Below are 22972 nucleotides of genomic sequence, written 5' to 3'. Positions count from 1 at the left end.
CTGAAAGGTTGAAAATGTGGATGCAAGCTTTCTAAAAAGGGCAACCCCTCTTCTCTCTCTCCACTTGTTTGGCTCTTCCACTTTCAGGTAGAGGACGTGAACAAGAAGTTTGGTGCTCTGAAGGAGGTAGAGTCTAAAGGTTGGCAGGAGGAAAGCAAACCCCCACGACAGAGGAAGTTGGTCAAGAAGCTGCCCTCTGCTCTGGTGGCTAAGCCTACCAGTGGTGCTGTCGCCAAGTCTCGTCTGGCTGCAATAAAGGCCAAGCAGCAGGCTGCAAAGGCAGCGCAGGGCCAGGCAGTGCTGTGGACGACCCTGCTCCAGCTCCTGAGGACCCCCAGGCGGAGACCCAGGCCCCAGAACCACTGGTGGTGGTGTTCCAGGTGGAGAGTCCTGCCAAACTCACAGGTGAGACTCGTACCTCCACCGTTCTTCCCCCAAGCTTCCCCTCAACTGCTGTGATGCTCAGAGATATGGAGGTATATGAAGATGCGTAGAATGGCAGGCAGAAAGGATGGCGGGTTTGCTCGAACCTGGAAGACCCCTGACCTCTCCCTCTGTCAGTGTTTGAGGTACCTGGTAAAGCTGTATAGAGCTCGTTAGTTGGGCATGGACTGATTGCTGTCTCTTTCCAGGCTCTGTGAGGAGATCCACCCATGTATCTGCCATGCCTCAGGCCTGTTCAGTCACCAAGTTCTCCACCCCCGGCAGAACTCGCCACTCCAGCACTGCTGCAGCTGCACACACTTCCCCTCTCCCCCACTTCACCCATACCACTACCTGCTCCACCCTCACCCTTGCTCACCCCACCCTCACCACTGCCTGCTCCACCCTCACCCCTGCCTGCTCCACCCTCACCCCTGCCTACCTGTTTAATGCCACCCCACTCCGAACCCCTCACCCTGATCCTCAGTTCTACACCCCGGCCCCCACCAGTCTCTCTCTGCATCTCAACAGTCAAAGAAGCTCTGGACACCCAGTCAGAGGAAGGCCCCAGCAACCAACCAGAGCTAGCCTATGTGCAGAATGTCACTCCTGACCAACCAGAGCCCGAGAGCATGCAGGAAGATGTAGCTTGTGACCAATCTGAGGTTGTTTCAGAGCCCACTGTTTGCCCTGAGGAGCACTCTGAGAGCTGTGAATCACCATCCAACACACAACAGTTGACCAATGACGAACTGCATCGAGATGCCTTCAGCCAATCCGTGTTGGCCACAGAAGAGCCCAACCAATTAGAGCTCCAGGACAGAAAATAGGCTTTAGAGGCCTACGATACCAGCCTACCCATCTCATCATGGCTCACAGTCTCCTCAATGCCGATGTACCAGGGACTGTGACTCCAGACACTTCCATCACAGAGGTCAGTGTTTTGTTAAAGAAGATGTCTCATCTTAATGTATTACTAAATTACTGGCAAGAGTTCATCTGGGTTTACTTCTCAAAATACACAAGGGTCTTCCGGGGTTGGACTTTGAGCGCTACCTCCAACCTGCAGTGAGGTGTAGCCTGTCACCACGGGAGCCAGCTGTTGCAGAGATGCTGTCGCCCATGGTGATAGACGTAGAAATGGAGAGTCCGTTGGCTCCGTCTGAAGAGACCCCTCAGGAGGAAGTGTCGACTCCCACAGGTACTGTGTGTGTGCTTGGATATGGTTAGTCTTAGATATTTGTATTCCTTATGGTTTTAATTTTCCCGACATCTCACTCCCATCTCATTTGTTTATTTCTTATTTTACAATTAGGTATGCATTCAACTGACCCATGCTGTCCCCATTTCCTCTCCAGCCAGTTGAGTCAGACCTGTTGCTGTTCACCCCTGATCAGATGGACAGAGTGAGACAGTCAATGTGCACCAGTGACCTCATGTCGTTCACACCTCCCTCTGACAGAACGAGCAACTGATGAGATTGATTTGCATAACTGCTGTTGTATATTTTGCTACACTAGTTTATAGTTTCAAAAATATATATTTTTTTATATGCATTGTTTTATTTTAAACTTATAATTGTCAGAATAGTTTTTTTGTAACTTTCCTTAAACTCTTTTGTGCTATCTGTACTATTTTATTATTTAATACCAAAAAGGCACCAGGTAGTGTTAACTATTAACCACATTCTATATGGAGCCCAGGTGTTCTATACAAAATCAACTTTGTTGCTATATTGAATATACTTGTGTAAATAAAATGTAGATTCTTCAAATTTGCTACCAACAGATAAAACATTTTTTGCCTCTTCTTCTACAACGACCAAACAATGACTGAATCACAAAACACTTGTCCCACTCCTGGAACTAAGTGTGAAATGCATGTTATTGACATCATAGAGGGTTGTTATGACTGCTCTGAAAAGGTCAGTTTTTATCCATGACTAGGTTTAATCTGGCCATACAGTTGGTGGTCTAAGAGTCTATTTCCTCTTCTTTTTGACTGCGGTGGCAGGCGACTGTTTGGTGATGACCACAGAGGTGGTGGAGGCCACAGGCGTCTGAGCCGCTGGAGATGGGTTAAGGTCATCCTCTAGCCCTTCTACTCGCTCTGCCTCCTCATCCTCTTCTTCTTCCCTCCGTCTCTCCTCCTCCTCTGCCTCCCACTGTTCCCTCAACCTGGAACATTTTTCATAATTGCTTTATTTGTTGTGGAGTTAACATGTAGAGCTTGTGTGGTGCTCACATCAAGGGCAGATTTCTTGGACTAAAAATATCACTTCCAATAGAGATTCTCTGGGGCATCATCTGGATACATTTTGAATACAAACTGGATCAAGCGGCCTCATGTTGTCTCAGTAGCTGCCTACCTGGCGTCTTCCTTGGCCTTAGCCAGAGCGATGCGGGCTAGTGCCGCCTGCTTCAGCCTCTCTTCCTGCACCTCCCTCCTCAGCTCCAGGCTGTATTCGTACGCTGGGAAGAACCTCTGGGTAAAGAACTGGTGGGTCCTCTGGACCCAGCTGTCCAGTTCAGTCTCAGCAGGGCAGGAAGTCATACCTGCTCCACTCCTGTCTTCAACGGGCTCTGGTTAGGAGACACGGCAGGTGTAAGATTGGCATAGCAATTAAACATGTCAATGATAAGATATGTACGTAATATCGTTACTGATTTTCTGAGGTCAAATTCTTCCAAATTAGTGTAGTATACACTGAACAAATATAAGTGCAACAGGGGAGAAGCTCCAGGTGGTATCTGATTTTATCTGACAGGTGTGGCATATTAAGAAGCTTATTAAACAGCATGATCATTACACAGGTGCACCTTGTGCTTGGGACAATAAAAGGCCACTAAATTGTGCAGTTTTGTGACAACGCCACAGACGTTATGAGCGAGGGTGTAAATGGAATGCTGACTGCAGGAATGTCCACCAGAGCTGTTACCAGAGAATTTAATGTTAATTTCTCTACCATAAGCCACCTCCAATGTCATTTTAGAATATTTGGCAGTACATCTAACAGGCATCGCAACCGCAGGCCACATGTAACCACGCCAGCCCAGGACCTCCACATCCGGCTTCTTGATCTGCGGGGTCAGCTAAGACCAGCCACCCAGACAGCTGATAAAACTGGGTTTGCACAACCAAATAATTTCTGCACAAACTGTCAGAAACCGTCTCAGGGAAGGTCATACGCGTGCTCATCCTCACCAGGGTCTTGACCTGACTGCAGTTCAGCGTCGTAACCAACTTCAGTGGGCAAATGCTCACCTTCGATGGCCATTGCCACGCTAGAGAAGTTGTATTCTTCATGACTTAATTCCGGTTTGAACTGTACCGGGTAGATCGCAGACGGCGTCGTGTGGCGAGCAGTTTGCTGAAGTCAATGTTGTGAACAGAGTGCCCCATGGTGGCGGTGGGGTTATGGTATGGGCAGGCATAAGCTACGGACAACGGAAAACAATTGCATTTTATCGATGGCAATTTGAATGCACAGAGATATTGTGACGACATCCTGAGGCCCATTGTCGTTCCATTCATCCGCCGCCATCACCTCATGTTTCAGCATAATGCACGGCCCCATGTCACAAGGATCTGTACACAATTTATAGGAGCTGAAAATGTCCCAATTCTTACATGGCCTGCATACTCACCAGACATGTCACCCATTGAGCCCGTTTGGGATGCTCTGGATCAACGTGTACTACAGCGTGTTCCAGTTCCCACCAATATCCAGCAACTTCCCACAACCATTGAAGAGGACAAAATTCCACAGGCCACAATCAACAGCCTGATCAACTCTATGTGAAGGAGATGCGTCATGCTGCATGAGGCAAATGGTCACACTAGATACTGACTGGTTTTCTGATCCACGCCCCTAACTTAAAAAAAAAAAAATGTAATCAATTTAGGCATATTTCCCAGTCATGTGAAATCCATAGATTAGGGTCTAATGAATTTATTTAAATTGACTGATTTCCTTATATGAAATCTGTTCAGTGTACTTATTGTGTAATCTACCTGTGCTGGGGGGATGATCATGGGGAAGGTGGTTTGACACTTTGGCCTCCACTGCTGATCTAGCGCCACCTGAGCCCTCTCTCCTCTCAGTGTCTGACGAGTGGGTTGCTGACCCACCACCTGACTCAAACACACGCATACACCTTCAACAATGCCGCAAAGATGTGACCAGTCAAGACAATACGGATATGTGAGTAGAGGAAAGATATGTGAGGAGAACACACCCCCAGTCTGTGATGTGAGGTTGCCTGCTGCGTTGGGACTCTGTCTGGGCTCCATCTCTTCAGGTGTAGACAGCTGGAGAATCTCCTTGGATTTTCCCATCTGGGTAGAAAAATATTGAATGAACTAATTTAGACAAGGAATGGTCTCGATTTCCAGACCGCCGTGTGAGATTATGTATAGATTTGACAGAGCTGATCAAACCAACCTCCAGTGATTTGACACTACCCACATCAGGAGAGATGTTGGGGTTTGATGACTTTGCAGTAGGTCCAGTCAGAGGGGAATGCCGCTGTGAGGACCTCTGTAGAGGGCTGTCTCTGGTCCTCTCCCCAGGGGAAACCCTCCTGGTGTCAGCCAGAGGGCAGCTTTCCATCTGGCTGTCTGAGGATGTCTGACCATCCCTCTGATCGCTAACCTCTGCACAGCCCAGCAACGCCTCAAAGAACTCCAGGAACGTCATCTAGAATCAGGTTCACCATCAAACTTCCAATTAAGTTTTTTTTTTTTTAAGCATCTGAGATTCTTAATGTAATGAAAATCGCTATATAATTGTATTATTATTAATCCTAAACAGCTTCTATCCCCTGGCCTGTTAAACTACTGCTCAATAACTACTGCTTCCCCTCATACCTACGATGCAGCTAAAATCATTATTGATTAGATTTATAACTGCCACTACACTGCTGTTCATTGATTATTGATTGCCATTAGTATCTATTTATCCTGCTACTGGTCACTATTACTCCTGTTTACAGCCAAATACAGTTTTTCACAATTCCTGACAATTAATCCTAGTAAAAATAATCTGTTTAGGTCAGTTAGGATCACCACTTTATTTTCAGAATGTGAAATGTCAGAATAATAGTGGAGAGAATTATTTATTTCGTATTTTATTTCTTTCATCACATTCCCAGTGGTTCAGAAGTTTACATACTCAATTAGTATTTGGTAGCATTGCCTTTAAATTGTTTAACTTGGGTCAAATGTTTTGGGTAGCCTTCCACAAGCTTCCCACAATAAGTTGGGTGAATTTTGTCCCATTCCTCCTAACAGAGCTGGTGTAACGGAGTCAGGTTTGTAGGCCTCCTTGCTTACACATGCTTTTTTCAGTTCTGCCCACAAATTTTATATAGGATTGAGGTCAGGGCTTTGTGATGGCCACTCCAATACCTTGACTTTGTTGTATGCTTGGGATCATTCTCCATTTGGAAGACCCATTTGCGACCAAGCTGTAACTTCCTGACTGTTGTCTTGAGATGTTGCTTCAATATAGCCACATGGCATCATGAGGCAGGACAACTATCTATTTTGTGAAGTGCACCAGTCCCTCCTGCAGCAAAGCACCCCCACAACATGATGCTGCCACCCCCGTGCTTCACGGTTGGGATGGTGTTCTTCGGCTTGCAAGCCTCCCCATTTCCTCCAAAACATAACGATGGTCATTATGGCCAAACAGTTATATTTTTGTTTCATCAGACCAGAGGACATTTCTCCAAAAAGTACAATCTTTGTCCACATGTGCAGTTGCAAACCGTAGTCTGGCTTTTTTATGGCGGTTTTGGAGCAGTGGCTTCTTCCTTGCTGAGCGGCCTGTCAGGTTATGTCGATATAGGACTTGTTTCATTGTGGATATAGATACTTTCGTACCTGTTTCCTCCAGCATCTTCATAAGGTCTTTTGCTGTTGTTCTGGAATTGATTTTCACTTTTCGCACCAAACTACGTTCATCTATAGGAGACAGAACGCGTCTCCTTCCTGAGCGGTATGGCGGCTGCGTGGTCCCATGGTATTTATACTTGCGTACTATTGTTTGCACAGATGAACATGGTACCTTCAGGCATTTGGTAATTGCTCCCAAGAATGAACCAGACTTGTGGAGGTCTCCAATTTTTCTTGGCTGATTTCCCTATGATGTCAAGCAAAGAGGCACTGACCTTGAAGGTATGCCTTGAAATACATCCACAGGTATACCTCCAATTGACTCAAATTATGTCAATTAGCCAATCAGAAGCTTCTAAAGCCATGACATCCTTTTCTGGAATTTTCCAAGCTGCTTAAAGGCACAGTCAACTTAGAGTATGTAAAATTCTGTCCCACTGGTATTGTGATATAGTGAATTAAAAGTGAAATACTCTGTAAACAATTGTTGGAAAAATGACTTGTGTCATGCACAAAGTAGATGTCCTAACCGACTTGCCAAAACTATAGTTTGTTAACAAGAAATATGTGGAGTGGTTGAAAAACGAGTTTTAATGACTCCAACATAAGTGTATGTAAACTTCCGACTTTAAATGTATATATTACCATTAGTACGCTGAGTATATCAAACATTAAGAACACCTTCCTAATATTGAGTAGCAACCCCTTTTGCCTTCAAGAACAGTCAATTCGTCAGGGCATGGACTCTACAAGGCGTTGAAAGTGTTCCACAGGGATGCTGGCCCATGTTGACACCAAAGCCTCCCACAGTTGTGTCAAGTTGGCTGGATGTCCTTTGGGTGGTGGGCCATTCTTGATACACACAGGAAACTGTTGAGTATGAAAAACTCAGCAGTGTAGGAGTTCTGACACAAACCGGTGCGCCTGGCACCTACTACCATACCCTGTTCAAAGGCACAATTTCTGTTGTGCCCATTCACCGTCTGAAAGGCACACATGCACAATCAATGTCTCAAGGCCTAAAAATCCTTATTTAACCGGTCTCCTTCCCTTAATTTAAAATGATTGAAGTGGATTTAACAAGTGACATCAATAAGGGATCATAGCTTTAACTTGGATTACGCCTGTTCAGCCTGTCATGGGAAGAGCAGGTGTTCTTAATGTTTTGTACACTCAGTGTATATTACCACTAGTATTTATATATTCCTAACACCAGTCACTTTCCAGTTCTGTTTACATATCCCGTCCATCAACCACTTATGCTGCTGCCATACTGTTTATTATTATCATTATTATTTATCCTGCTACCTGTTACTGTCTCCTAATCCCTGTCTACATATGTATATCTCCCCCAATACTCCAGTATCCCTACACATCGTCAATATGGTACTGGCACTGACACTGTATATAGCTTCCTCTCTTATTTGTGTTTTCTTTATTATATACGGTATTAGTCAACAGTTTGGACACACCTACTCATTCACGGGTTTTTCTTTATTTTTACTATTTTCTACATTGTAGAATAATAGTGAGCACATCAAAACTATGAAATAACACATATGGAATCATGTAGTAACCAAAAAAAAGTGTTAAATAAATAAAAACATATTTTATATTTGAGATTCTTCGAAGTAGCCAACCTTTGCCTTGATGACAGCTTTGCACACTCTTGGCATTCGCTCAACCAGCTTCATGAGGTAGTCACCTGGAATTCATTTCAATTAACAGGTGTGCCTTGTTAAAAGTTCATTTGTGGAATTTCTTTCCTTCTTAATGTGTTTGAGACAATCAGTTGTGTTTTGACAAGGTAGGGGTGGTATACAGAAGATAGCCCTATTTGGTAAAAGACCAAGTCCATATTATGGCAAGAACAGCTCAAATAAGCAAAGAGAAATGACAGTCCATCATTACTTTAAGACATGAAGAATCAGTCAATACAGAAAATGTGAAGAACTTTGAAAGTTACTTCAAGTGCAGTCGCAAAAACCATCAAGCGCTATGATACTGGCTCTCTTGAGGACCGCCACAGGAAAGGAAGATCCAGTTACCTCTGCTGCAGAGGACAAGTTCATTAGAGTTAACTGCACCTCAGATTGCAGCCCAAATAAATGCTTCACAGAGTTCAAGTAACAGAACATTTTAACAACTGTTTAGAGACTAGAGCCTTCATGGTCAAATTCCTGCAAAGAAACCCCTACTAAAGGACACCAATAAGAAGGTGAGAATTGATTGGGCAAAGAAACACGAGCAATGGACATTAGACCGTTGGAAATCTGTCCTTTGGTCTGATTAGTCCAAATTTGAGGTTTTTGGTTCCAACTGCCATGTCTTTATGAGAAGCAGAGTATGTGAACAGATGATCTCCGCATATGGTTCCCACCATGAAGCATGGAAGAGGAGGTGTGATAGTGCTTTGCTGGTGACAGTCAGTGATTTATTTAGAATCCAAGGCTCACTTAACCAGCATGGCTAACAGCATTCTGCAGTGATACACCATCCCATCTGGTTTGCGCTTAGTGGGACTGTCATTTGTTGTTCAACAGGACAATGACCCAACATACCTCCAGGTTACTATATGATTCCATATGTGTTATTTCATAGTTTTGATGTCTTCACTATTATTCTACAACGTAGAAAATAGTAAACATAAAGAAAAACCCTTAAATGGTACCCTTGACTGGTACTGTATTATTATTTATTTATTTTATTAGTGTTACTATTTTGATATTGATTACTGCACTTTAGGGTAGAGCTTGTTCAGCATTTCAATGTACTTGTGCATGTGACAATAAAACGTGAATAAAACAAACTATTATTAGAAAGTTAGAGTCCCTTAATGCTGGTGAACCTGTTCCACCACCTATTTAACACGTTTGGGGAGTTGCAGCGACAAGATTGAAAATTGTGGAGAAAAAATAAAATGATCAATTATAGAAGCGTTTAGCTGACCTCTAGGTCTAGGTTGCAGTAGTAGCGGTCGTAAGCAGCTGGGTTCTCTACAGAGAGTATCTCTAGGAGTTTCCCTGTGGTCAGCTCAGCATCAAACAGACTAAGGTCCTGTTGGTGGGACAGAACCAAGTTTCATCAATCAACTTACATCATGTAATGTTAGGGTTGTGATGGTCAGGAAAAACTCAGGGCTCTAAATATGAGCACCCATCACCACACATCATCAGTGTGTGGTCACATTAGTTGAACGTCACAAGTACCTTAAACATCCATATGAAGTGCCTGACAGTCATGGTTTGGTCAGCTAGGGGGGTTGGGTTGGCTCTGCAGAAGGCCTTGTAGATCTCCCAGCACCTCCCAATGTAGTTGACAGCAATCACAGCATGCATGGGGTTGGGGAACAACAGCCCTGCATTCAGTTCACAACAAGGAGAGCATGAATGTGGGTTACACTTGATAAAGAGTAAACAATGGTGTATGCATGCGTACCTGTACCTTTTACATTCTTGGCATTAGGGATGATGTTCTCCCTCATCAGCTTGGACAAACATGCAACCAGTATGGTATCAGAGGGCCTGGGAAGGAGAGGAGAGGCTCAGGAGTAGAGTACATGGTGTTGATACAAGGTTGTTACTACGGTAATTACAGTGTTACTGCACAGGAGTAGGAGAGTAAGGGATAGCAATGTTGTCCTTACTCTATGTCCTTATGGTAGGTGTTGTAGGCCAGAACCACAACACAGCTGAGGAACCTTCTGAGCAGCATGGTGCTGAAGGGAGAGTGGATCTCCTTGGAAGGGACATCCTCTGCTTTGAAATTAGTTCACAAAACAAGAAAATGTAACATTGTAGACTCAAGTTCTGCTCAGGCTACCCCTGAGTCTCTATAATGTTAAGTTATGTTGTGATGAGACTGAAACAAATTAACAAAGCAGGATGAATTGGCCAAACATGAAGGGAGAAACGGGAAATGAGGTGGTTATTTCTCCCTGGCCTTACCACAGATGTAGCGGTCGACCTGGGCCAGGGTGATGCCTTGCTGGTGGATGCTGCAGTCCTTGAGGAGTCTCCAAAGCTGCAGGCGGGACAGCAAGAAGGTATTGTCTGGGGACTGATCATGGCCCAGACTGCTGTAGAAGCTATAGATGGCCCTCAGCTCCGCTATGTGTCTCAGCACCACAAATTCCACCTGGCACACAGCGAGAGGGACAAATGGAGGTGCAAAAAACACCACCTGTGTGTCAACTCAGTGCAGAGTTGGGGTTGAAGCTATCATAACTTAGTTCAAGGATTGTTATAATATATGGAATCTAATTTGACAACTGAATTGACACAAATTGAAATGGATTTTCATATGTGGTCAGTCCCACTGACCTGTTTGAGCTGCAGGTCTCTCTGGTTCTCTGGGAGGTTCTCCAGCAGAGCAGTGATGTCCAGAGCCATGTCAGGCCCAAGCAGGGCTGGACCACTGCCCGAGTCTCCTCCTGGTGCTCTTCTGGGGGATTCACCTGAAACACAGGACTTACTTTTACTATACTGGATAACCACATGAAAAATACAGGACCATTCCAGGGGGTTGATGTCAGATGAGTAATTTTATCAGACAGACATACATTTTTCAGAGGGACTTGGTGTACTTACCGTCCTCAGGATGGGGAGTGTGCGTTCTAATCCCACTCAGATCAGGGGTGTTTGAACCATCCAGGCAGAACGCTGGGAACTCTGCCATGTGGTCATCCACAAACTCCCCTTCAAATATGCGTCCATTTTTAAAAATGAACTTTCCCTAGAATGTTTAACAAGATCTTATAATTTACACTCCATATTGACATCTATTCAATTAGAATGATTACTCTATGGACATGTTCCCCCTTCACCTGTCCATGTTTTCTGTTGTCCTTCCACTCTCCTTTGTAAAGAGCCCCGCTTGCGTAGTAGAAGCTGCCCTGGCCATGCCTCAGCCCCTGGACAAAGTCCCCAGTGTACTCATTCCTTAGGGGATACTGAGAGCCTGTCACTCTCCTCAGGAACCATGTGTGGGTCCCTTGTCCATGCTGAAAGACAGAGGATGATTTATCAGTTATTTATGTGAAGTTACTCTAACCATGTTTTCTTTATCAAAAGCCAAATAATGGGTTTATTAATATATTATGTCATGGGGGATGAGGGTGATATGGTTTGACCTACCTGGATCCCATTCTCCCATATCCCGCTATACTGCTGACCCAGCTGCAGCCACCTCATCCTGCCCTCTCCATGTCTCACGTTGTTCCTCCACTGGCCCTCATACTGGTTTCCAGAGGGGTAACTTTGGCACAGCAGAGAGAACCCATGCAAGGTGTATGACACTGATATAATTTAAGCATAAGAACACATTTGATGGGAGAACATTCACATGTGTAACACACTGTCTAAACACAAGTTCACCTACCATCGGACTCCCCATCCCTCTCTGTTATTGTTTACCAATTCTCCTTCATACCAGGACGTCGCTTCCTGGTTATAGTATATTGTACCCTAATAAAACAAACAAATATTGTAAATTAAACAACAACCTCACATTAAATAAACCTGCGGACAAGATGCATGATTATCTGACTTAAATTGCTCACGACTGCAACAGGATCATACCTTTCCATGCCTTTTGCTGTGATGCCACTGCCCTCTATATATCACAGAGGAATTGGCACACCTATATGTCCCCACACCATGGCGGATTCCACTGCACACCTCTCCCTCATAACAGCTACCATCCAACCAGGTGTATGTCCCATGGCCCATGGGCACATTGAATGCAAACTCACCCTGTCATTATGGGAATCAAATGGTTCACAGATCACATCTGCAGTATAAGATTAACTAAGAAATAATACATCTTGTAAAGGTGGTGGACCAAAATACCTCATATTTCACGCCATCTGCCCATGTGTACAGACCATGTCCATGCATGACTCCTACTGAAAACATACCCTGGAAGAAAAACAAAGCTTATTGATTTGATGTCATGTTTGCTGGTTCATTTTAGTCATCATGTAATGCATGCTATACAATGTGATATACACACCATATGGCAATGGCATAATGCAATACCTTGTAGACATGTCCTCCCTGAAAATATGCCACACCTTCTCCATGAAACTGCTCTAGATGCTTTTCACCCTCGTACCTGAGTGAGCACAGATTGCTTTTCATTGATAATGTAACAGTAGCTAGCTAACGTTAGCAGGCGTAGCTGTGTATGCCTAGGTTATTATGGAAAAGAACCCCAACAACATGATATGAGACATTATTTCATGTTCATAGAAAGATGCGAGTGATAAGCATTGGTTTACCTCTGGACAATAATATTAGGAAGAACAGGGACCTCATGAAATGCATCATCACTTCTCTCAAGTTGTTTGTCGGCGAGTGGTGGTTGTGAAGAAAAGGAGGCAGTCATTACATCTGTTTCATGTCCCGACTCTTCATCTAACACATGTGGTTCTGATACAACACCAGCGTGGGAGCCATTTGACAAAAATGATTGTTCGGGAGTCGTTTTCTCGGGTTTTTTCTTTTTATCCCCTTTCGCCATTTCACCTGTTCATCCAGACGATGCAATTCCATAAACATACCATGCATCGCAACCGAGGCACCTGTTGCTAAGGAGCTCGGTACGGAATCCTCGGTACGGAATCCTCAGTATGTCAAAAAGCCAAGTCTTTACAAACTCACAATATGAATTGTTCTAATTAAAGTAGGTTTATGTACTGAAATGATCATGTGAGAGCATTTGTGTTTTCATTATTTTACCTAAAATAGACAATCGAAAATAAATGTTTAGAAATACAAAAACTTTTTTTGAGTCAACATTTGAAAAAATATATATACTGTATATAAAAGTGATTGATTTTACATAATGAGAGTTATACTTTTTGTTGTTGTTGCTGAAATGCAACCTTAGTGTCTTTTCAGAGATATAGGAGCAGGCCAAAACTGTTGAAAGGTATTCAGTTGAGCCGGTCCAACTGGGTTGATCAGTCTTATGAGATGAAGTTCAAGTTAGCAAGGTGTCTCATAGTGGGTCTGTCATGTGGGCAGTTCCATGGCTGCTCTATCTCCCCCATATGACCACCAGCTTCTTCATCTCACTGGTGCTCAAAGCTGTACCAATCATCACCTTACGTGGGAGGAAGAGTACATAAACATCATGGGGACCAGAGCTAAAATGAAAATTCTAAAGGAAACATATAATTTATGTATAGCTGGAAAACTTGTGCAAAAGCACCAAACAAACATGTACACTTGAATCATTGCCTAACACACATTATAACTGGTGCATTTCTACTAGCACTTCTTATTTAGTGCTGAAATCCAACAGCTCATATTTATCGCAAGTCATGGCCAACAAATCAATCACATCATAAATACATAAGCCTCACCGACTTCCTGCAGGCCCTGGAGGCAAACATCTGCCTGACACGAGACTGCCGACACATAACCCCTGGGCTGTCAATCAACATGAAGATGAGCTTCTCGATGTCCCCCAGACCAAATGTCCAGTTCTTACTTGTGGGCAGGGACACAAGCTTCACCCGCTTCATCACCTGAGCTGGAACACATAGCACAATGGAATTCAGAATCAGAAAACAGATAGGAGCCATACCCATGCATACTATTTTGAAATCTACTTTTTGGAGAGGTGCCATGCTAATTTCTTATGGCAGGGTATATTTTACCCCACTAAATATAGCAGTGAGTGAGCGTGTTGTATTCTATTTGATTTACCATCCGCATCTGAGGAAATCAAAGCCATTATTTTTTAAGATCTCAAGGTTCTCCATAAGAGCGTTCTCGCTGACTGCCGTGAGCCTGAGGTGGAGATTCAGTGGACTGAAAACTTCATACATACGAACAAATTAAATACTTAACACAAAACTAGTACGTTTTTAGTAACCATCTAAAAGAATTGATGAATGTCAGTGATTCCTTACACGATGAGTCTCTGTCTTTGCAGTGCGGTGTGTTGTTGAAGCACTTCGAAGATGTACTTCTCATCAGTGGCGTGCTGGAAGGTCAGAGGAGAGTTTAGTTATGAGTTTAGTTATGATGAAGCACAGGTTAAACTGTCTCCATGTCCTAAATCTCCATGTCCTTAAAACTGTCTTTGCTGTGGGGATTACAGAGGGAACATCAACAGACTGCAGTATAATAACTTGATAATAATGACATTGTTATTTCAACTCTGAAAAAGTCCATGTGTACCTAAATTTTGGTTAAAAAATGTAATAAAAAATACATTAAATTGTGCCACTTTCTTTCTTCTTCTTTTTTCTGGTCAGATAGTGTTCAGGAAAAAATATTGTCCTTACAATTAACCAACAAAAACAGCAGTTAAATTCCAACCTTCTCTTTCTTCAGCTCCTCCTTAGCACTCTGGTTCTCTCCAGGGCTGATCTTGGCTCCGAAGCATCTGTAGCACAGCCCATCTTCAGCCTTCTCTCTATGCTGTTCCTGCAGCCTCTTCACCCTCCCACTCAGCTACTGTACAGAGAACTGCAGTGGCACTGCCCTCTTCTGTACACAGACTGGTTCGTCCACCTTAGACCCAGAGGATCCCTCAGAGCCCGCTGAATGTGTGATCTTCTGTACACAGACTGGTTCGTCCACCTTAGATCCAGGGGATCCCTCAGAGCCCGCTGAATGTGTGATCTTCTGTACACAGACTGGTTCGTCCACCTTAGATCCAGAGGATCCCTCAGAGCCCGCTGAATATGTGAACTTCTGTACACAGACTGGGGCGTCCAGGTTAGACCCAGAGGATCCCTCAGAGCCCGCTGAATGTGTGGTGTTGTTCTCTAAGAAACCACCATCCTCTAGTTAGGCCTTCTTGACGTTGGGACTGAGGCTCATCTCCTCAGACGTCTCTGAAAGATGTGGTTCAATTTGCCGGTCAAAGTGCCAAACTGTGAGTTCCTTGTCCAAAGGTTCATCGAGCGCCTCGTTTTTTATACTGGGTTCGCTGTCAACTGTGATGTCTGGCGAGTTGAAGCCTGTAGTAGCAGAGGCTCTCTGGGGGAGCTGTCCTCCGACGGGACGCTCTTTTACCAGAGTCTAAGTCGCTGTCTGGCATCTTTCCATACCTGGACCGGTCAAGCACAGACTTGCCCACAGGAGACATTTCACTGCACCTTGACTGGATTTCAAAAGAGATTGTAAACTTGGCCTGTGTGTGTTCTGACTCTTCTCAGAGCCTCCAAAGAAAGACTGCAGCTTCTTCTGGGTTGGACCAGTGTTAGCATTCTTTATAGTGTTCGATTTAGCCCCAGTGCCTGGGCTGTTGTGCATGGAGGAAGCAGATTTTAAGTCAGCCAGATTGAAAGATCATCTGGGACTTGGAATCACAGGTTCAAAATAATATCCAGCTTTGCGAGGCATTGTCTCAGATGGAACCACCTGAACCTTCCATGTCAGACGGAGGCTCTGCTGGTCTGTAGGAACCAAGCGAAAAGGTCAAACTCAACATTAATTCAAACCGATGAAACATAGCAGCATCAAATCAAATGTTATTTGTCAAATGCGCTAAATGCAACAGGTGTAGACCTTACAGTGAAATGTTTACTTACAAGCCCTTAACCAACAATGCAGTTAAGAAATATACCTACAAAAAAGAAATAAATAAAAGTAACAAATAATTCAAGCGCAGCAGTAAAATAACAATAGCGAGGCTATATACAGGTGGTACCGGTACAGAGTCAATGTGCAGGGGCACCGGTTAGTCAAGGTAATTGAGGTAATATGTACATGTAGGTAGAGTTATTAAAGTGACTATGCATAGATAGTAACAGAGAGTAGCAGCAGCGTAAAAGAGGGGTGGAAATGCAAATAGCCTGGGTAGCCATTTGATTTGATGTTCAGTAGTCTTCTGGCTTGGGGGTAGAAGCTGTTTAGAACCTAGACTTGGACCTAGACTTGGCACTCTGGTACTGCTTGCCGTGCGGTAGCAGAGAGAACAGTCTATGACTAGGGTGGCTGGAGTCTTTGACAATTTTTAGGGCCTTCCTCTGACACCGCCTGGTATAGAGATCCTGGACAGCAGGAAGCTTGGCCCCAGTGATGTACTGGGCCGTACGCACTACCCTCTGTAGTTGTCACACCCTGACCATAAAGAGCCATTGTTTCTCTATGGTATAGTAGGTCAGGGCGTGAATAGGGGGTGATCTACTATTTCTATGTCTATCTTGCGTTCTCGTCTCTTTTCTATGTATGATTCCCAATTAGAGGCAGCTGGTAATCGTTGTCTCTAATTGGGGATCATATTTAAGTCGTTATTTTTCCCACCTGTGTTTGTGGGATCTTGTTTATGTTTAGTTGCCTGTTAGTACTTCATTGACTTCACGTTTCGTTCTTTCTTTATTGTTTTTTTGTGCGTTTTCACTAAATAAATATGTGGAAACCATATCAAGCTGCAACTTGGTCCGATGATTCTAACGACGATTGTGACAGAAGATTGCACCAAACCAGGACCAAGCAGCTTGTTCACCAGGTGAGGGAGTTTTGGACATGGGAAGAAGTCATTGGAGGATGCAAAACCCTTCCTTGGCGGCAGACGGAAGTTAAGGAGGGAGGACAATGACGACGCCGGGGTTCGCGGCCACAGAAAGCCCAAGGACAACCCCAAGATTTTTGGGGGGACATGTAACCGAAAGGTTGCAAGTTCGAATCCCCAAGCTGACAAGGTACAAATCTGTCGTTCTGCCCCTGAAAAGGCAGTTAACCCACTGTTCCTAGGCCATCATTGAAAATAAGAATTTGTTCTTAACTGACTTGCCTAGTTAAATAAAGGTTTAAAAAATAAATAAATGAAAACCTTCAGCGAGGGTCCACAGTCCGGAACCTCCAACCACAGTCCACCGTCCGGAACCTCCAGGAACGGTCCACGGTCCAGAACCTCCTGAGACGGTCCACGGTCCGGAACCTCGAGATGGTCTACGGTCCGGAACCTCGAGACGGTCCGCGGTCCGGAACCTCCTGAGACGGTCCACGGTCCGGAACCTCCTGAGACGGTCCACGGTCCGGAACCTCCTGAGACGGTCCACGGTCCGGAAACGGTCCGGAACCTCGTGAGACGGTCCACGGTCCGGAAACGTCAGCGAGGGTCAACGGTCCGGAGCTTCCAAACACGGCGTCCAGTTCAGCTCCATGGCAGGAGCCCTTCTCTGCGCCGATGCCCGGTCCAGACACGGCGTCCAGTCCCACTCCATGACAGGAGTCTTCCTCGGCACCGATGGTTGGAGCCAGGATCGCCCGGATGGATTCCAACTACCGGGAGTCAATTAGCCCAGTTGAACGGCTGGCGACTTGTCACCACGTAAGCTAAATTCTAGTGAATTTTTAAAGCCTTTGATACCGTCATTTGTAAAGCCTTTTATACCGTAATTGATTGATATTAGATATATTTAATGTGCAACCTAGCTAGATAAAGGGCTCTCTAGTTAATAGCCCCTATGTGACATGAGATGGACTATTACAGAATGTTCATTAGAACTATAACTTTTCCCAAAGTTGGTTTAAAATCCTTTTTTAATGATACAATGTTACCAAATGAAAAGAAAGTTTGGGTGCCTTCTGCTCTGATGAAGGTTGGCTGGTCTTCTCCAGGTACCCTTGTTGTTCAAGACAGTTACAGTCACTCACACTCATTAAATTCTTACTGGAATCACTTACACTCTTAGCAAAAAGGGTTCCAAAAGTGTCCTTCTGCATTCCCCATAGGATAACCTTTTTTGGTTTCCGGTCTGGACCCCTTTGGGGAAAATGTTATACATGGAACCGAATAGGGTTCTACTTGGAACCAAAAGGGTACTAACTAGAACCAAAAGTTTTTTTTTTCTCCTATGGGGACAGCCGGAGAACCCTTTTAGGTTCTAGATAGCACCTTTTTTTCTAAGAGTAGAGTTGGCCTGGGCTACAGTTTATTGATATAGTCATAGACTGAATTGTACTGTTTCAAGGCATTGTTAATGATGGTTGATGAGTATTACAATATAATTAGTAGAGCATAATAAACTGTAATGAGGTAGGTATATTAACTAGATAGAATATGTGGGTGGAATTTCAAGTTACACACAATATTGATAATTATTTTGAATTATATTTCAGATTCTTGGCGACAGGGGACTCTTACAGGACCATTGGATTCAGCTTCCTAGTTGGATGGTCCACGGTGGCAGGCATTGTCCCCTCTGTGGCACAAGCCATTTGGGACTGTCTGGTTGGTGAATACATGCCTGTCCCCAAGGAGGAAGACTGGAGGGCCATTGCTGCCGAGTTCCTGGAGAGGTGGAATTTCCCCAACTGTCTTGGCTCCATTGACGGGAAACATGTAGTAATCCAGGTTCCACCGTGCTCGGGTTCGCAATTCTACAACTACAAGGGTACATATTCAGTTGTACACTTGGCTGTTGAAGATGTCTTCTACTGTTTCCGTGTCATTGATGCTGGTGCTTACGGCAAGGGAAGAGATGGCGGGACCCTCCGGGGACTCTGCCTTCGGCCAGGCACTTCAGAATGGCACATTGGAGAGTCCACCACCTGCATCAATCCCTGGGGCTGAAGACCTGGAACCCGTTCTTCACGTCTTCGTCGGCGACGAGGCCTTCCTTTGAGACCCAACCTCATGAGGCCCTACGCTGGACGCCATCTGCCATTGCCAAAGCCTGTAAGGCTCTTTAGCAAATGACTATCCAGGGCAAGGTTGGTTGTTGAATGCGCCTTTGGGATTCTGGCAGCTGGTAGAGAATGTATCAGTGTGCTTGGAATCAGCCCTCAAATGTCAATGCCTGCATGAAGGCCAAATATGTTCTCCACAACTACCTGCAGAGGTCATTCCAGGAGCCATTCCAGATGGAGACGGCACACCAAATGGTCGCCTACCTGATGTTACCAGGGCAGGTGCTAACAACGCCCCCAGACAGGCACTCCAGGTGAGGGAGAAGCTGACCATCTACTTCTCACCGCCAGAAGGTGAAGTCCCATGGCAGTATGCCGTGGAGTGAAACGTCTCTTTTAATGGCCCCTAACACCAAGGTTATTTTAAGAACCATCCACATTTGTCCATAAAATATAATTCCCCCCCCATATTTTATGTCTCCTTGACTCTCTTCAATTGGAAGTTATATTTAAGTGAAATTTGGGAGTAAAGACCACACCTTAACCCCTACCCCTCTCCCATTAACATCAGTACTATACACACCTGGCATGGTACATCAGGTGAGCAGGACCTCTAAGGTTATACGACATACAGTTAGTATGATAACAATGGGAAAAGGTAACCTAGGGTCCATACAAATAGTATAGTTTTCCACCATCTTCACTGGTCTGACAAAATGCAGGTGGAAAAAAAAACTATTAGGAAGAGAATGTGTTTTTACTTTCATCTTGTCTTAGATCTGCAAAGGTGTTGGGAAGAAATAAGCAGATGAAGTCTAAATGAGATATTAATAAACAAATGAAACAACTGACAATGAAAACATAATTTAATAAGTATTCAAGTACAGGAAAGAACATGACAGGTATGTGTTGTAAAAACATTACAAAAAATAAAAACTATTGAGAGGTGTGTGTGTACTGTATGTGCCTGTAAAAATATAAAAATGAATGTGTAATCTGTAAGAGAACAAGAGCATGTATTTTTTGCATAACTGCAGACAGATACAGGGACTACTCATAAAGCCTAGACATAGTAGGGGAACTTCAGACATGGCCATAAAGAGAGAGGGCAGGGCACTGGAGATCTGAGGTACATAGATGAGTGGAGGAGGTGTGTGTGTCTGAAAACTAAAAGTGAATGTGGAGCCACAATACAGGTAAACACATATTTCACCTTTAGTCTTGTAAAAGAACAACAAGAGCATCTGAATTCTCTGGTGTGTCCGTTTCAATTCAGTCAATTTTCATGCAATCTATGTACAACTAATAATGAATGCTATCCTAAGTATTGAGAAACTACTAACAAGGACATAGTAAGCGCAATAAGAACAGTTACAAAATCTCAGTTGAGGACAGTGGGAAAATCTCAGTTGCAGTTCCTTGATTCCTCGCATCCTTTCCTTACCTCCCGCTCAAAACCCATGGAGGAGAAGGTCAAAACAACAACCAGACAATCTCCTCTTCCTGTCCTTCCTATGAGCTGGTCCGCTAAATTGACTCCATCTCCTGAAGGGATGAGGAAAACAACACTTACAAGCATTACATAATATAACACAATAAAAGGTGAGATATATGTTAACTAAATACTGCTTGTATAGTGTAGTTAGTGGCATAAATATTTGAACAGTGTTGTAAAGTTGGTAATTCTTGCTGTTTACTCATGGAATTTCTATTTCAGATCAAAAGATGAATATGACAGGCAAATATCTAGACAGCAAACTGTTTTAGGATATTTTTTAACGTAGAAACAACAGCTATACATTTGCCTCATATTAATCTGAAATACCAATTAGCCTACATGAGTATACTGTAAAAATGACCTACTTCACTGTCGCAATACTTATGACACCACCTGTGTTGTGGAGAAGAAGAAAAAAACATACCATTGAACTTGGCATAGAAAAGCAGCTGATGAATTTTAACCTTGAATGCTGCTTTTCTTTACTGAGGCAGCCTCTTCAGGGTTAACACCAGAATCATGGTAAAGAGGGTCTCTTCATCCTCCTTCTCTTTGCTGAGGCAGCCCCTTCAGGGTTAACACCAGAATCATGGCAAAGAAGGTTTCTTCATCCTCCTTTTCTTTGCTGAGGCAGCCTCTTCAGGATTAACACCAGAATCATGGCAAAGAAGGTTTCTTCATCCTCCTTTTCTTTGCTGAGGCAGCCTCTTCAGGGTTAACACCAGAATCATGGCAAAGAAGGTTTCTTCATCCTCCTTCCTGTGAGCATCAGGTTGGGCTGCATCCCTCTCGATGGCTTGGAGGAGCCTCTGCTGAAATGAGTTGAGTGGATCTGGGGGCTGGTACCGCCGATGGCGCCTGGTGTGACGTTGGTCCTCTTGGTTTCTCTCCACGGCCACATCCTGTTCAACAAGGTCCTCAGTGGTCACTTCCCGTGAGGGTCTTAATAATCTCAGGTGGTCATAGATCCAGAGGTGCTTCCTCCATTTCATCATCTTCCATGGCTGCACCGGTGGTGGTCATATTTGTGGATGATGTAGAGGGTCTCACTTGTTAATGACGTAGAGAGTCTTGATGCACCGGTGGCGCCCACACTTGTGGATGACGTAAAGGGTCTGGCTGTAAAATGGCCACTTGTTGTCCTAGGCACAATAAATGGATCCAGAAAAGAAAGAATGTGGAAGAAGCGCCAAGGCTGCTGGCCTGAAGCTGCTGACCCAGACCTCTTCTCTTTCTCTGCCCTTCTCTCTCCCTGATACCTGTCCCTCAGTCCTCTCCACTTCCTCCTACAGTCTTCTTCTACATAGACATGAACATGATAAGCCAAACCATCACCTAGCATAACTATAGTTATTAGATAGCTATCATTAACATGTCACCTACTATACACACAGACACACACGGTTATCTGACCAAATTATTAGGGGTACAGTAGTATCTACCATTTCTATTTACATGACATACACACTCACACTCTTTCAAGCATGATTATTTGGGCAAGTTATCAGGGGTAGTAACCAGCATCATTTATATTACTATTTCTTTGTCTCACACACACACACACACACACACACAAAATTGGCTAGGCTAGCTAGCTAGCTAACTAGCCACATATAGCACAAGCTCACTACTAAACTGACCGGGCAATGGTACTATCGTGGACACTTGTCTCCAAGCAGCATTTTTTGTGGTTATGTCCCTGTAGCTGTCAGCAGTTGTGTCAAAAAGACACGGTTTTGAGGATACTGAACAGGATTCTCTCCTCCATGTGTCCAACGCATGCGGTCGTCTGCAAAAGATACCTGCATCAGTATAGTTGCATAGCCGCGCAAAATGTTATGCAGCGTTGATGCAAATAGCATTCGGTGTGTTCGAAGCGTTAAAGTAGTCCTCCTCCTCCTCATGTTGACGCATGCGTCTCTCCGGCCTCGCGCGCTTGTTAAGATTGGTCGCGAGAGATTCTGTGTAGAGAGCGCAAGTCTGCCACTCACCTTTGAAAATAAAAGCCTGTGTCAGTCAGTGATGGGCTACGATGACGATACATTATCAACATGGTATATATACAAGACAATAACATTTACACATTTATTTTTGACACCACACATCAGAAAGAATACGCATTTGAGAGATGGGCTCAAACGAAAAAGTACTGACTTTTTCAATGATTCACCCCAAAGTCATATATTTAGTCTATATTGTATTGCTTCTGGTTCACCCTATTTAAAAAAAAAAATATCTCAAGTTTGTAATTGTATGTCACCAATAAACATTTGTAGCGTTTCATCGTCATCATTTGCAAGGATCACATGATAAGGAACGAAGTGAGATGAAACGCTACAGGGACTATCTGACGTGTCCCACAAAATAATAAAACGAACAAGATCGAGTTAAATGTATTGCACAAATGGATAGAGTTACTAAATGTGATACAATCTCATCAATACATGATGATACAAAATAAATCAGACTTAATTCGTAAGCTTCTCACAGTGGACATGAAATTATTCAACTGAATTTATGTTCAGCTCGTGGTGTTTTAAGACAAGACTTCACT

General features: G+C 44.0%; 1 protein-coding gene, 1 long non-coding RNA gene and 1 pseudogene across 4 annotated transcripts; all 3 read right to left on the bottom strand.

Annotated features, from left to right (window-relative positions):
• Positions 1-1701: 1701 nt before the first annotated feature.
• rsph10b (radial spoke head 10 homolog B) lies at positions 1702-13005 on the bottom strand. Of its 3 annotated transcripts, none has more exons than XM_029639900.2 (19): positions 12602-13005; positions 12360-12435; positions 12171-12239; positions 11901-12074; positions 11701-11786; positions 11457-11577; positions 11147-11323; positions 10911-11055; positions 10644-10777; positions 10269-10458; positions 9968-10079; positions 9766-9845; positions 9531-9679; positions 9271-9378; positions 4868-5122; positions 4662-4761; positions 4438-4557; positions 2792-3005; positions 1702-2600 (listed from the first exon to the last, which is right to left on the bottom strand). In XM_029639900.2, exons 1-19 carry the CDS (start codon positions 12841-12843, stop codon positions 2405-2407), a joined length of 2748 nt encoding a protein of 915 aa, XP_029495760.2. In that variant the 5' UTR covers positions 12844-13005; the 3' UTR covers positions 1702-2404. The 3 variants fall into 3 exon arrangements, with proteins under 3 accessions (XP_029495760.2, XP_029495762.2, XP_029495763.2); XM_029639902.2 differs by having other exon boundaries at positions 9968-10076; positions 12602-13003; XM_029639903.2 differs by lacking the exon at positions 4438-4557 and having other exon boundaries at positions 12602-13001.
• A 188-nt stretch (positions 13006-13193) lies between these two features.
• Positions 13194-15686, bottom strand: LOC115113818 (mismatch repair endonuclease PMS2-like; annotated as a pseudogene).
• A 4082-nt stretch (positions 15687-19768) lies between these two features.
• LOC115112634 (uncharacterized) lies at positions 19769-22583 on the bottom strand. Its single transcript, XR_003860982.2, has 2 exons — positions 20843-22583; positions 19769-20465 (listed from the first exon to the last, which is right to left on the bottom strand). It is a non-coding gene; the product is annotated as an uncharacterized LOC115112634 (long non-coding RNA).
• Positions 22584-22972: the final 389 nt, after the last annotated feature.

Source organism: Oncorhynchus nerka, linkage group LG28, assembly GCF_034236695.1.
Source record: "Oncorhynchus nerka isolate Pitt River linkage group LG28, Oner_Uvic_2.0, whole genome shotgun sequence".
NCBI classification, from domain to species: Eukaryota; Metazoa; Chordata; class Actinopteri; order Salmoniformes; family Salmonidae; genus Oncorhynchus; species Oncorhynchus nerka.
Note: the sequence above shows the minus strand (reverse complement) of the source record. Positions and strands in the feature narration are given on the sequence as shown.